The 14877-nt window shown below is 40.6% G+C and overlaps 1 protein-coding gene across 1 annotated transcript in view; it reads left to right on the plus strand.

Annotated features, from left to right (window-relative positions):
* The window catches only part of emilin2a (elastin microfibril interfacer 2a), a 32180-nt gene extending 20252 nt beyond the window's left edge, over window positions 1-11928 (plus strand). The window contains exons 5-9 of the mRNA XM_079569690.1: window positions 3488-3841; window positions 7470-7526; window positions 7890-7943; window positions 8841-8969; window positions 11292-11928. Of these exons, the coding sequence (XP_079425816.1) occupies window positions 3488-3841; window positions 7470-7526; window positions 7890-7943; window positions 8841-8969; window positions 11292-11623 (926 nt within the window). The 3' untranslated portion in view covers window positions 11624-11928. The remainder of the gene's footprint in view (window positions 1-3487; window positions 3842-7469; window positions 7527-7889; window positions 7944-8840; window positions 8970-11291) is intronic.
* The last annotated feature ends 2949 nt before the right edge of the window (window positions 11929-14877 follow it).

A 14877-nucleotide genomic window follows, 5' to 3' on the forward strand; every position in this document is an offset into this window, starting at 1 on the left:
ATTCCAACTAGCATTAAATCTTAATTTTGAGATATAATTCGATTGCTTGACTATTTTTACCGCTTTTTGGTTTATGTATGTTTGTATACTTTAATGTCCTCATAGGGAAATTTGTCCTCATCATCTGCATTTGACCCATCCTTTGATGCCGCTGGGGCAACCCATAAGGAGCAGTGGGCGACGGCAGTGCCGCGCCCGGGGACCCATCTCCTGATGCAGGGCCTGGCTGGAGGATTCACCTTTTGCAGTAAAAAACGCCGCCAATCGTTTTTTACCATTTCAAAATCAAAAAAATGTTTCTCTTAAACACGTACAACAGCAGTTTTGGTGTAAATTGTGGACATTTCTTTTGCTCAAAACATTTCCCGTTGTCTGTCCTTTTTGCTTTTGAATATTGAAATTTTCCTCAGCCCCATAGCTGTTGTTTTACTTGTTGATTTGCAAATGATCTCCAGCTTCATTTGACTTAGGATAACAACCTCAGGACAAAAAGTTGGGACAGTGGGCGACCGCAGTGCTGTGCCTGGAGACCCTTCTCCAGATCTTGGCCGGGAGTTGTACCTGGAGCCACGCTTTTCATTTAACCACTAGTTTGTAATCACTTCCCTGAATCAATTACCAAAGAGAGTCCAATCATAGGTCGCATTGTCTTTGCAATCTGATACCTTGTCATTGGTTTGTACAGTATATGTTTCGTAAACATCTACCGCCATTGATGCTCTCGTCTCTTGCTCCATCACCCCTTTGAGTATTCTTTTTGTGTGCATGTTTTTCGCCTGGTCTTTGCGGTTTGCCCGTCAGAGAGACACAGGCTGGGGGCTCATGGGAAATATGCACTCAGTCTGCCGGCGTCCGAGAGGAGGCATTGAGCGGAAATGAATGAGCGATTTCTGATTATCTCACTACAACACAATGATTGGTGGCTTTAATTTGTTTTTTATTAGACATGTGGCTTACGAGTAGCTTGTGGTATCACTTGCATTTAGAGGGAAGACATGCTGGCTTGTAATTTGTATTCGATTTTGCCGATTGCTTTCATAATCTTACGCAACGAGCCCAATTCGTGACACTTTGCTATTGTTTTAGGGGCCTCTTGACTTTAGATTACATTACGGTTTAATACTGTTAGTGTTTCAGCCATAGATATCTGGAAGCTTGTAAACAGAGCACTTTGTTAGTTCAGCTCTGATGCTGAAGAGGCTCTTGTTGGCTATCAGCTTGTTTTATTTATGCTACTTGACAAATTGTTATGTGCCGCTGGCTCGGGAGAAGCTTCCACTTCCACTTGCAGAGATACAGAGCACAGTTTATGCAATGATTATAGTCGCCTTGTTTGCGAAGTTTAATCATTTCAAGTGTTAAGTGGGGCCACTAATCACACTTTATATATTCTGTCTGACAATTTGTTTCAGTTGTTGTTGTTTTTTTTATTGTTGAAATGGCTCTCGTTGTTTGTTTGCCGTCCCAGTTCTCAGCTGCTGTCAAGTCAGTGTTTGTAAATCCTTGTGATAGTGCATGGAAGGAAATGATCCGGCTTTTTGTGGCTAGAGAGTAATTATCTTATCTGAGAAAACGTCTGTGTAATCCCTTATGTTGTTGCAAATCCAAGTTACACTTTTCCAACCTCTGCTATAAGATATCAGTGTCACGAGTTATTGAAAAGATTGCTATTGAAAGATTAATAGTAATCTGGATTAATGCCTTGGTGGAGGTCTGTACTTTGTTGTTGTTTTCTTTTTTAAGTTTGTGAAGGCTCATCGTAGAAAAGTTAAATAATCGACAGCACTTGTTTTTCTGGTAAAGTTGAGGACGTTTCGCTTCTAGTCACAGAAGCTTCTTCTTAGCTCTTAGACACTATTACCCATACTTGAGTGGTCTAAATAAGAGATCCCAGGAGGAGGGAACCAAAAACTGCCAAAAATTCATACAGCATCACTCAACTAGCTTGCTGTCTACAAAAATTAAAGCAGAAGAAGAAGAAGATCTTTATTCATATAGCGCCTTTCACAGACATAGTCACAAAGCGCTTTACATGAGACAATTGTACATTCACTCCATACTCGATGGTGGTTTGTTGCGTTTTTTTACTCATTAATTGTGCGTGAGAGTAAATACTACGCTGACAGAAAAGACAAAGGGAGAGAGGGATATTTTACATCCAGTTATACAATGGAGATATTTTTTTTCACTCAAACTTGGCTATAAATACTATTTAAGTGGCGCTAGCCCGCAGTTAGCTTTTCCCATCAGCCTGTTAGTGTGTATTGCGCCTCCGACCTGATGGCAGGAAAGTTGCCATTGTGGTTTTCTAGCCAGAGACACCAGGGGGAGATAAAAGACCCCCAATCATCCCATTTATACTTGTATTACCACCAGAGGGACTACGAAAAGGATTTATGAAGGTAAACAAGTTACTTAGTACGGCTTTAACTGGCACATTTCTATGCATCTATCTTCAATGCAATCCTTGAAATTGAAACCCTGAAAAGTGACTCTGCAAGTTGTGAAATATGCCTATAAACTTGGCCCTGTGAAGACCTGGCTTCCTCTTCCTCCTCTTTCATTGTTTGTAATGAGCAAAGGTATAGGGTAATATAGTGTCCAACATTTCTCTTTTCTATGGGGTCTTACAAAGTATAAAGCCTACCAACCCTGTAGTTTGGACCTCTTGTTCAGTAATGCATGTGTTAATATTTCACAGTGTTAACTCTCGCTAATGTGTGTCTTATCCAAATCTTGGTTTTAAAACATAAATCGCACACATATAATCACTATCCTAAAACAAATTGCAGTCAGACTGGAGAGCACATTGGATTTTGTGGTCTTTCTGAATTTGCCCTGGTCTGTTAAGATTATGTAAGACAAGACATTTTAATTGATATTAAATGTGGTTATTAAGAAGTTTAATTTTCCCTATATTGCCTCGAGAGGTTTCAAATAACATCATGCCGCGTGTAAGTAGCTGAACCCTTTCCTCTGTGTAACTACATTGCCAGCTGCATTAAGTGAACATTTCCTTTATTTAATTGCCTGCCTCTCCGCATTACTGTATTACTGGGACACGAGCCCTCCCGGCTTCAGTCCAAAAGTGCCCTCTGGCTTTTTAAAATAGCACAAAACCAGTTCACCGGCTCAGCCCCGACATGGATAATAAGTGTTAAATATGACAGGTGACACAATGACACTGCTGTCACCTGGGACAGAATAAAAGAGTATGATTTGGTGTTTTTTTTCCCCCTCGGGACATACAGGTCACACCAGCACACGTCTGCCTCCCTCAGGGCTTTTTGGAGAGGAGCCAATTGTTCTGGTGTGCACACTGTCGGGTGGAGCTGCTGCATTGTTAATTTCAACAATCAAACTCATAATTTTTATGGCCACACACCATAATCCAAGGATGACAAGCCGTGACCCAAATAAGAATTTAATTAATGCATTCAATCCTTCAACAGACTACAACTTTCTTACATCCTTGTCTGTTTTCCAGGGATGACCTTACGACCAGAGCGCCCGTCCTCCTCTCCCAACTCGAATCGTGGCGTCAAACACATCCACATCCCTCTGATCCTGCCTCCGACCAACCCCCGGCAGCCTCCTCGCAACCCTACCCAGCCGGGACATTCCGCCACTACCACGATCCACAGGCCCGGCCCTCCCTACCAACCTTCCAGCCCCCAGCAGCCTGTCGTCCCAGTGCAGCCCCAGGCCCCGGTACGTCCCGTGGTGGAGGCTGGAGAGGCGGGACCCCCCGGGTACATGCGCAGGGTCACAGTGAGGAGAGGGTCCGAGGATTCCATCCGGAGAAGCAGCCCGCCGGTCACTGGGTTTGCTGGAGCACCAGGTGAGGATTCAAACAAATCAAATGTTGAATTAGCCATAGAAGATATTTGTATTTTATGATATGATATGCCTTTACATCTACTTTACACCCCTTTGTCCCTGTCTTTTTGTTGTATAACTTAAAATAACATGTCTACAAAATGAGCAGAGCAAAAGCGTTAAAGCAGTACTAAGTAACTGATGCCCCTAGAGGCCATAAGCGCCACTGCAGGTGTCGTAGCATGTTGCATTATTTTACTCATTAATTGTCCGTGAGAGTAAATACTACGCTGACAGAAAAGACAAAGGAAGAGAGGGATGTTGTACATCCAATTACACAATGGAGATATTTTTTTTTCACTCAAACTTGGCTGTAAATACTGTTTAAATGGCGCTAGCCCGCAGTTAGCTTTGCCCGTTAGCCTGTTAGCTTCTTCTTTGTGACCCAGTGCAGGCAAAGTTGCAATTGTGATGAAAGACCCCCCAATCATCCCATTAGCACTTGTATTACTCCCAGAGGGACTACAAAAAGGATGTATTAAGGTAAACAAGTTACTTAGTACTGCTTTAAACAAAACTTGCCAAAAAGGTACTGTATGTACTGACAAACAAGCGAATCAGCACACGGAAGACCGATCTACCCCAGACAGGATCAGAACACATTTGGTAAAGGTTTCTGGAGATTCAAACATACAGGAGCTTCCTAGAAATCTGCGTGTGACATATATTCGAGGTTGGGCTGATGCTTTGAATGTGCAAAAGGATGACTAATCCATACTGTGTAAATGAAACAAACTCCACTACAGGTATTGAGAGGAACAAAGTGATGGCTTCAGTGGGTAGAATAGTCTGTAAAGAAGGTCAGGTGCTCTTCAGGATCAAAACATTAACATAGACACAAAAAAAGAAAAATCCAAGGCACTCCAATACCTGGTTAAAAGTCCTTCATTAGTTGGACATGCCGACGCGTTTCGGTCACGTTCGACCTTCTTCTGTGCAAATACTCAATGCAAGTACCCTGAAGAAGGTCGGATTTTTCTTTTTTTGTGCTTCCACTCCAGGTAGGTTGTTGATGAGGACGTGACGTTATAGCATGGATAAACACTCACAAAAGTTGATTTGAAAAGTTGATACAGGAACTTTAACTTCAATGAGGCAATCTAATGCACCGCGTTGGCTATTAGAGTTGTACATCGTGTATAATCTTGGGCAGGACTGGTTTGGGCCCAATAATGGCCATATTTTTGCCATAGGCGCTTTGTTTATACAGTATCTCTTCTGTGTGCACATTTTAGTTGGTTCCCAGGCCTGAAGTTGCAGCCCCTTGTCTCAGATAAGAAGATATTGTTTATAAACGATAGATGCTTTTTCTTTTTTTGTAAAGCAAGATATGGGGTTTTGAGACAGTCTTATCTTAAATACGTGTGCTGTTTTTTAATTGTTTGTTTGTGTAAGATTAGTCAAATGTGCATGACTGAATCAAAACAGTGCCTCAACTAAGTTTTGAAAAGCAAGTGTGATTAAAAGGTGGGAAAAAAAAGGATTTAGTAGCAGCACTTTTTATCAGAACCTCATCGACTCTTCTTTATAATAATACATTCGAGCCTTTAATTACTGTGGCTCAAAACACAGTCTCTTCTTCAAAGTACATATTTCATGTCTCACAAACCTTTAAGCCTCATGACATTATTAAAGTAAATCCGCTCCAGGCCTGAACACACATGAGCAGTTCATTAGTAACGCACGCTGGCTTTTACTGCCATTTAGTCATCAAGTCGCTCCACGATGTTACTCAAAACATCTGTTGGTTACAGTAAATTTGACTTGCTTTCTGCTTTCAATTTACCGGATAAGATTAGGGGGAAAACAAAGCAGGGGTACAGCGTTTTGCGTCAACATGGCATCTGTCAAAAGCGCACCTACGTCACGTCTATACAGAGAGAATGTCATACGAAATGCCATTCGTTATTATGGTTTTACAATAGGGCTCTTTCATTGTGAATCTATTTGGCAAATGGAAATGCTTGCGACACCTCTCCCTGGCTCTCTCCACAAATGTCTGCATCGATCTCAAGGTTTCCCCCCTCGACTAGTCAATACCAGATCCTATTGTTCTCAAATAGGCCGGATCAATAGCAAAGTCACTCAAACCCACAATTACATGGCCTTGAGAAGTTTTTCGAAGCTCAAAGCGTTCACAAACTGTGTAGGCGTTTCTGTAGAGTGCTAATATTGAGAAATGCAGACTTGTTTTATCGGGCGAAGGACTAATGGGCTTAGGTATGGATTCTTGTTACTTTTAAATTAGAGACATAATACTACAGTTTCAATTCTGGAGGATCCTACAAACTTCACTCACTTTGTGTTTAACTTAAAGGATATACTTCTTAGTAATAAGAGACTCGAGGTTTGGAAACTGTTTGGAAACTGCCCTTTTATTGAGCCGTCATCTGTAGGAAACAACTGCACTTAATGAACACTTGAAGCAGGAAAACCCTCCTGAGATTTATTTGTGTGTGTGTGTGTGTTTGTGTGTGATAATTTCTGCATTATTTGTGACTGGCATAAATTTGATACATTTATTTACAAAGTTCTATGCTTTCCCAAAACCCCGCCCGTGTCCTGGAGAAAGACAAAAAGCAGGAGAGAGAGAAAGGGGAAGAAACGAAGAAAGAGAAGAAAAGAAAGATTGGCCAGATTGTGGATATTTACAGGAAAAAACAAAACAAATATGTAAAATTAATAGAAAATAAATATGAGCTTGTGAGTTGTTGTTTTTTTACGTAGTGGTTTTGTGAAGCCATTCATGGTGAAAAAAACGAGTTTGCTATTTTTGAATCAAAATAAAAAAGAAAGTACCAAAATGACCCTGATCAAAAGTTTCTTAATTTGTATTGCCCCCTTTAACATCAATGACAGCTTGGAGTCTTTTGTGGTAGTTGTGGATGAAGTTCTTTATTTAGTAGGTATGGTGCACTTTTCATCATATGCCATCATAGACACCAGACCTACTGTGAAAAAGTGCACCAAAACCTACTGTGAAATATGGAGCTGGTTCGCTGATACCAGTGGCTCCAGCAGAATAAAGTGAAGGTCCCGTTAGTGTCCATCTCAGTCTTCTGACCTCAATGTCATTGAACCACTGTGGGGAGAGCTCAAACTTGCACTTCATGCAAGACAGCACAGGAATTTACAGGAACTGGAGGCTTTTTGCCAAGAAGAATGGTCCGTTTTGGTACTTCCATTTTGGTACTTCCTTTTTTCATTATAATTTAAAAATAGCAAACTCTGTTTTTTCACCATAAATGGCTTCACACAACCGCTGACTATGAGTGAAAAAATTTTTTTTGTGTTATCTTTCATACTCTTCCCAAATCCTGCCAGGGTATGTAAAACTTTTGAGCACTGTATGCAATCCATGCTCCGCACAATTTCACCACTACTGCATTTGAGAGATAATGATCACAGTTTGGCCACTTGTCGTATCCTCGCACACTTTTCTATTTCTGTCTCATTAACTTGCTGCCTACTATACCCCTCCACAATATACTGTATGTCACAATTAATTCATAATCTGAGTTATTTCACATTATCAGTGGTCATAATGTTATGGCTTGTTAGTATAAACAGGTCCACTTTGTCTCCTGCAGGTTATCCTCCTCCACAGCCTGTAGCCCTCAGTCCTCAGCCCAGCAGCGGACGCCAAGGTATTCATTATTAAACAAATGTACTCGCATGCATGTTCTGGGGCGGACATTTGACGCCATCAGTGGGAAAAGAAAGTGCAAAAGCTGTAAATAATTTGAGAGAGAGGAGGAACTGGATGTGTTCGGTTAAGCTCGGTGTGGGGGCGGACTGTGGGAGCTGCAGCCACTTAGGAGAAAGTTTTTGGCTCGGCGCTACATGTTACTTTTGATGGTAATTTGGAAATGCCATTAGAAAAAGTAGAAAATAGCTCCGGGAAAGGAAATGCTTACTCTTCCGATGCAAGTTCAAGTTTCTTCTCCGTCAAATGTTCAAAGGGTTTATTTTAAGGGAAAACTAATGGTTAATTTGTGTTTGCTTTGTAGCTCCTGTTGCGATGAAGCAGCCTTGGAACCAGATGTATCAGGCTAATTCACCAGGTAAAGTCTAGCGTTAATGTGTTACATAGCCTACTTTATGCTCAAGTGACCTAAACTATTTAACTATCCTCCTAATAACGACTGAATCAACCCTGTTTTTGTTTTTTTCCACTGGAAAAGTCTTGCATCTCCCCCTGGTGTCTCTGGCAAAAAAAAAAACACCATTGCAACCTTCCCTGCACCGGGTCGGAGACCCCAATAAACATTAATAGAATCACAAAGCTAACAAGCGACACTTAAACAGTATTTACAGCCACGTTTGAGTGAAAAAAAGTATCTCCGTTGTGTAATTGGATGGACAATATCCCTCTCCCCCTTTGTCTTTTCTGTCAGTGTAGTATTTACTCTCACGGACAATTAATGAGTAAAACAACGCTACAACACCTGCAGTGGCGCTTATGGCCTCTAGGGGCATGAGTTACTTAGTTCTGCTTTAGGATGATTATTCTTTTTCCGGTGTAAGTTTTATATCAAACAGTATTTCCCCCTTAGTCACTCACAGCAAACAGCATTTATATTCACAAAACTTCACTATGATATATATTGGTAACACTTAATAATAACAACACCTTATTTAGCTGTAATGAATGATGAATTAATCTTTAACAATTCATTAGTTAAGTGCGACTAATACTTAATAACTACTTAACTACTGCAGTAAATGCCTATTGCATAATGAATAGTTCTTCACATACTTCATTCATGGTTAAGTATTTATTAAGTGTTAGTCAACTTAGCTAATGAATTTTTTGTGATGAATTGAGTGTTCATCATTTCTTAGGGATAAATAAGGAGTAGTTATTATAAAGTGTTACTGATATAAAGATGTTTTCATATTGATCTACTTGATCAACACATAAAATCAGAAAATTCAGACCAAACCTGTTGTGGTTTCAGTGTCAGTGGAGAACAGTGCCTTCTCCTTCTCTGCTGGACTCACTCAGACGCACTTCCTTGGAGACTTCGGCGTGATCCGCTTCAACAGGGTCCTGGTGAACGACGGAGGCCACTACAGCCCACAGACAGGTACATTTACTCACTTTCAACTTTTCCTTCAGAGGTAAACCCTGGAAAAACATGTCAGATTTGTGACAGTTTGTTACCGTTTCAACTCTGGCTGTTTGAGGAGTCTGGGTTGGGCTTAGCTGAAAGAGGAACTCAGTTTCAAAAAGTTATTGGGATGCAGTAACTTCAACTTGTCGTCTTTTTTTGTATATATTTCCATAATATTTGTTGTTCATATTACATACAAATATATGGAATAACTTACCCCAGTTGGTTGGAAATAATGAGTATGTCCCAAAGCCACGAGATTATGATGAGAACTACTCCCTTACATAGTAATTACATTGACAATGAAGAGCCTCTTATTATGACACTGAGTGGGGGCTATTAAACAATAATTGGTACTTTGCATTACAAAGGAGGCACAGTGGCAGATTGGTTAATGATCCTGCCTCAAAGCAAGAAGGTCATAGGATCAATACACATGAATTAGCGAGTGTGAGCGCGGTTGCCAGATATCAGCGATCAAACTTGAGGACATGCGGTATTGTTTTGAAGGTTTTTTACTAGTTTATAGAGTCACTCAGCTCCTCGAAGGACACAGGACATCTCTCTCACTAAAAGAGCGACTCTGAGGGCCTCAGATTAGATGGTTTTTCATTCCAAATAGGGAGGAATGAGCTAAATTATTCCTGGCAACCCTGAGTGTAAGGTGTCCATGGTAGGCAAAGAAAGAAAGAAAGGCTTTGTGGCAAAAGCTGTCGATGTTGAAAGACACAGAGAGAGGACTGTGCACTGACGTAGTACATGCTTTGCTTATCATTTTTACCATCCAAAAAGGCTGATAGTAACAGTGTTAATTTTGACAACATATTTTATTTTAGTTTTAGTCTTTTGACTAAAATGTAATTTCATTTTAGTCGAGATTTAGTCAAAACATTTTTTTCAATTTTAGTCTAGTTTTAGTCGACTAAAATTGCATGTCAATTTAGTCGACTATATTTAAGACTAATTTAGTCGACTTTGCTTTTATAATATTCATTATAATCATATTTAATCAAGGTCCTCGACTTAATGGAGCTTCTCCCACATGAACAAAGCTCAGAGCTGATTCTTTGGCAGTGAATTTAAATGACATGAGGCTCTTTCTGACGGTCAATAGAAGTTTGGATGATTTTAGTCTCTCCTTTTCATTTTTATTTAGTCTTATTTTAGTCGACTAAAATATCTGGACATTTTAGTCATAGTTTTAGTCTCATGAAAAACGTTTAATTTAGTTTTAGTCCAATTTTAGTCGTCAAAAATATTACTTTGACTAAAATTAAGACTAAATATTTTAGTCGACGAAATTAACACCGCATAGTAATTTGGTATCCGTGTTTTTTCAAGTGGCAAGTTAAAATTGACTGAATTTAAAACTTCCACATAGCACTTGGCCATTTTCAGTTTTACTGGCTTTGATTTAGATTTAGTTTTAGCATTTAGCGTTCTGTTGGCGTATTGCTTAAAGGAATCGGAATACTGAGATATGTTCTTACCTTAGCTTAGACGAGTTCTTCACACGTGCCTTCAATCGCATGCAATAGCACAATAGCATTTAGCCTCTCCTCTTCTCCACTATAGCTACAAACGAGGTGAAGATAGAAGCTACCAAGCTCTTCCACATTTTTCCTATTTAAAAATGAAGTGAAGTGTTATAAAGTATAATTACACAAAATTAAACAATGTGGATTTTCGAAGTGGATAAAAAGGGGGAACTATATTGTAAGGCGTAATAATACCGGGAATAGTTAGAAATCCGCACAGTAATATCTTCACTTTACTGTGCAGATGCCAAACTACTCCTGGTATTATTACGCCTGAAAGAGGTTATTTCATCAACGGATTTCTTCTTCCCTGATGGCACGGGCATATTCCAAGATGACGATGCCAGGATTGATCGGGCTCACATTGTGAAAGAGTGGCTCAGGGAGCGTGAGACATCCTTTTCACACATGGATTGGCCACAGAGTCCAGATCTTAACTCCACTGAGAATCTTTGGGATGTGCTGGAGAAGGCTTTACGCAGTGGTCACACTCTCCCGTCATCAATACAAGCTCATGGTGCAAAATGAATGGAACACTTTTGACATTGCAGAAACGTATTAAAACAATGCCACAGCGAATATTTGCTGTGATCAAAGCGGTCCAACAAAATGTTAAACCGTGTGATCTTTTTCTTGGTGACTTTTTTTTTTTTAGAAGTGTTAATTAAATAAACGGGGGAGTTGTGGTTGCTAACAAAGTCAATCCTTTGTTTCCTGAAATAGAAACCTCATTGACGTGTGTAAATCTGGTCTGTAGGGATCTTCACTGCACCAGCGGACGGTCGATACCTGATCTCCGGTTTACTGACGGCTAAACCGGGCGACCGTGTGGAGGCGGTGCTTTCCGTGTCCAACCGAAGCGTCCAAAAACTGCAGACTTCCGCTCCGTCACCTGCCACACCCGGGGGTCCCGCCGGGGGGAGCTGCGGCTGTGGGGGCTCCGTGTCTTTCAGCATCATCCTACCCCTCAGAAAAGGAGAGCGAGTCGGGTTGGTCCGGACGAGAGGGCGGCTAGCGACAACCGAAGCGAGAGAGATACTGTCCACGTTTAGTGCGATATTTCTCTACGCGCCGCAGGCTGAAAGATAACCAGAGTTAAATTAACTGTAAGGAATAACGGACTAGAGGAGGAGCGACTGGACTGGGGGACATGTAGCAAAGACAATCGGGAGTGTGGAGACCCCTAGTTCTTGAAAAAATGTATTCCCTCATGTGTAGCGACAAAGCAGGATTTGTGCCTAATATATTTGATAACCTTTTTTTTACCTACTGTATTGTAAATGTGTTGTTTATAAATTATATGCAAAGTTTTATCATTTCTGAAGTGAAGCAAGCATGGGATCAGTCAAAAATTGAGGTGTGAATCGTTAACTTTGGGGGCCACTAGAGTTGAAAGCGGGTATTGCACGTTAAAGGTGCATTATGGAACTTTTTACGTGGATGTTTGACCTTTTAGTGACTCAGCAACTGTATGGGTGGTCAGCATAGCGCCTTTACTTTCCATCACTGTGGCCCCTTAATGCTCCAGGGTCTTCTTTTTTTGTTTTTAGGGTTTTTGGTAGGTTTTCACAGCCTTCTTCATGTTTGGCATACATGGCATCCAGAAAACTTACCAGAAACCCTAAAAAACAATTACTTTTGGAGGGTTATAGGGGCCACTGTGATGGAAAGTGAAGGCTCGATGCAAATCACTCATACAGTCGCTGGGTCAGATACGCATTAATATCACCTTTTTTTGCCTACAAAGTTCCACAGTGCACCTTTAAAGATATAAAGTAAACACATTTTAGTCAAATATCGGTATTGTGGTGGTTGTTTATGTTTACACTTTTTGGTTTTGGTTCTCTCCAAACAGAAGGATGCCAAATCCAAAGGCTAAAACCAGTCTGTCTTAAACCGAAAGTGGTATCGAAATTTGGTTTGTAAGAAGTGTGAGGCAATCCGTGTTCAATTGTAATTTTTACTGCCATTGTAGTTTTAAATCAGTCATAAACTAGTGCCAACCAATGTGGGGAAAGTACAATAAGTAAATGTTTCTTTTCCACATTTAACCTCTTGAACAGAGCACATTTCCTCCAGTTTGGCTTCATCCGAATTGAAAAGCTTCTTGAAAAAAAGAAGAAAACGGGGATGAAACCAATGAAAGTGCAACAAATAAAGGGATGAAAAAGCCACACAAGAGAAACAAAAATGTGACAAACACTCAACAAAATAGCAGCAAAAATGTGACAACAAAAGCGATGAAAGAGCAAGAATGAGATGTAAAAAGAATGTGATAAAAGTGATGATAACGCGGCAACGACGCAAAGGCAAAATATCTGTTTCAATCAGTTTTGTAGGTCTGAGCTTTCAAATGAGGCGTTACACTGGCCTGTAGGCTGCAAGTAACAGCTTTAGGTTTAATAAGATAAGATAAGATGGTACTTTATTGATCTCACAGATGGAGAATAATGTTTCCATGAAATAAAACTGGACGGACCAAAGGAGCTTTAAATTTGTTCTGTGACAAAGAGAGGGGAAAAAAAGTCAGAGATTAAATTGTTGCCACAGCCTTGACCAACTTGAACAAACACCACTGAACTCATCCATCAGAAAGTGACTTAATCGACCTGTGACGGACTGCGCTTCTCGTCCTGCAGGGCTCGGGGCGTCTCTGGGCTCCTGTTGGGAACAGAAGTAGTGACACTCAAAGGGGCTTCTTCCACTGTGTTAAATAGTGCTTTATAAATGTTTATTTTTCTGAGATGAACAAATGCAAAGAGTGTTATTTTTTTGATGCAATAATAAACTATGGAAAACTGCTTTGCCTGATGCTTTTTATTTTGCTCTGCCAACTTCTACGTCATAAAACACGGTGAACTTTGAAGTACCATAAGTGATAAATATTGGATCAGCAGCACAGGCTTTCGCGTCAGCCACATCCTGGAAGACAAAAAGCCTCTTCTAATTTTGTTCAGAGGTAAGGTAAAGGGTTATTTATCTTGTTTGTTGGCTGCACATTTTAAACCCAATCCAAATCGAACCAACTGGATAATTTAGACTTAAATCCTGCCGTTTCACCACAAAACATGAAGCTCCATCACAGGCTGTTTAACCTCTCCATAGTTTGATTAAACCAGATCTAGCCTGGAGACTTCAAACACCTGTGCACTCTCATCCCACCTACCGCAGGGGTGTCCAGGGTCACATATTGAAGTGTATACAGCCAGGAGGGCCCCGTATCAGTGGTTAACGCAGTGAAACATTCAACTGGGTACATTTAAGAAAGCTTTAAAGGAACAGGCCTCCGTTTTTCCATACTGAGATATGTTCTTACCTGAGCTGAGACGAGTTGATGCGTAAGACCAAAGATGTTGTTAGCATTTAGCCTCTCCACTTTACAATATAGTGCCTTTTTTTTTATCCGCTAAGTGAATCTGACTCATTTCGCTATAGTGGCATCTAGTGATGCACGATAATGCCAATTTGAACCGATAACCGATAACCGATAATTCCGCATGTCCCGATACCGATAACCGATAATGACACCGATAATTATGTATATATATTTGCACTTTATTTTGTGACAAGAACTCAATGTAACAGTTCACAGTTCTGCCCAAAGTGTATTAACTCTACCAAGCAATATACAAGTGTATAAATATAAATCAAATAATGAGTTTTACTTTGGGTTTGGGTCTCCACCTTTTTCTAAAGCTCTGGTTTTACAGTTCCATCATCTGAGCAGGTCAGACTCTGTTCATCTGTGTCACATCTTATTAAAAAAAAAAAAAAAATAATAATAATATTACTACTACTACTTCATTCCTAGAATTTTTCTTTTTGTTGACATCATACTAATGAATTCTTATTTACAATGCTGGAATATAATCCTGCATTGGGCTCATTTCATCAATGTAAAACTTCTCTCGTTCATAGCGCTTTAATCGCGGGGCTGTCGTGTTTATTTGATCAGAAATGCTAAGATAATACATGGGTGTTCAGGCCCCGCTCTGTTCAAGTAATGCTCACTTACGTGAGCGGGTCCGCGGTTCGCATTTCCTCGTCTTTTTCTCATTTTGTTGCGGTGCTAATGTTGAAGTGACTTCCATGTAAAAAGTTGAAAAACTCTTCCTTCACGGAGAGCGCCTGACAGCGCTGTTTCGCTGGAATACTCGTCGTATTTTTCTGCTAAAACCGTGCAGAAGTCGGCCGTGGAGAGCGTGTATCTGCTGCCGTAAATGTGCTGTCCTGAGTCTGCAGCAGCTCCGGGCTGCAGGACGTGCGGGGCGGCGCTGCCGAGAGAAAGGCAGCGAGCTGGAGCCGCAGATTCAATGTCATTTGAGCTTATAATTATCGGGCCT

This window comes from Gobius niger, assembly GCF_951799975.1.
Source record: "Gobius niger genome assembly, chromosome: 13".
NCBI classification, from domain to species: domain Eukaryota; kingdom Metazoa; phylum Chordata; class Actinopteri; order Gobiiformes; family Gobiidae; genus Gobius; species Gobius niger.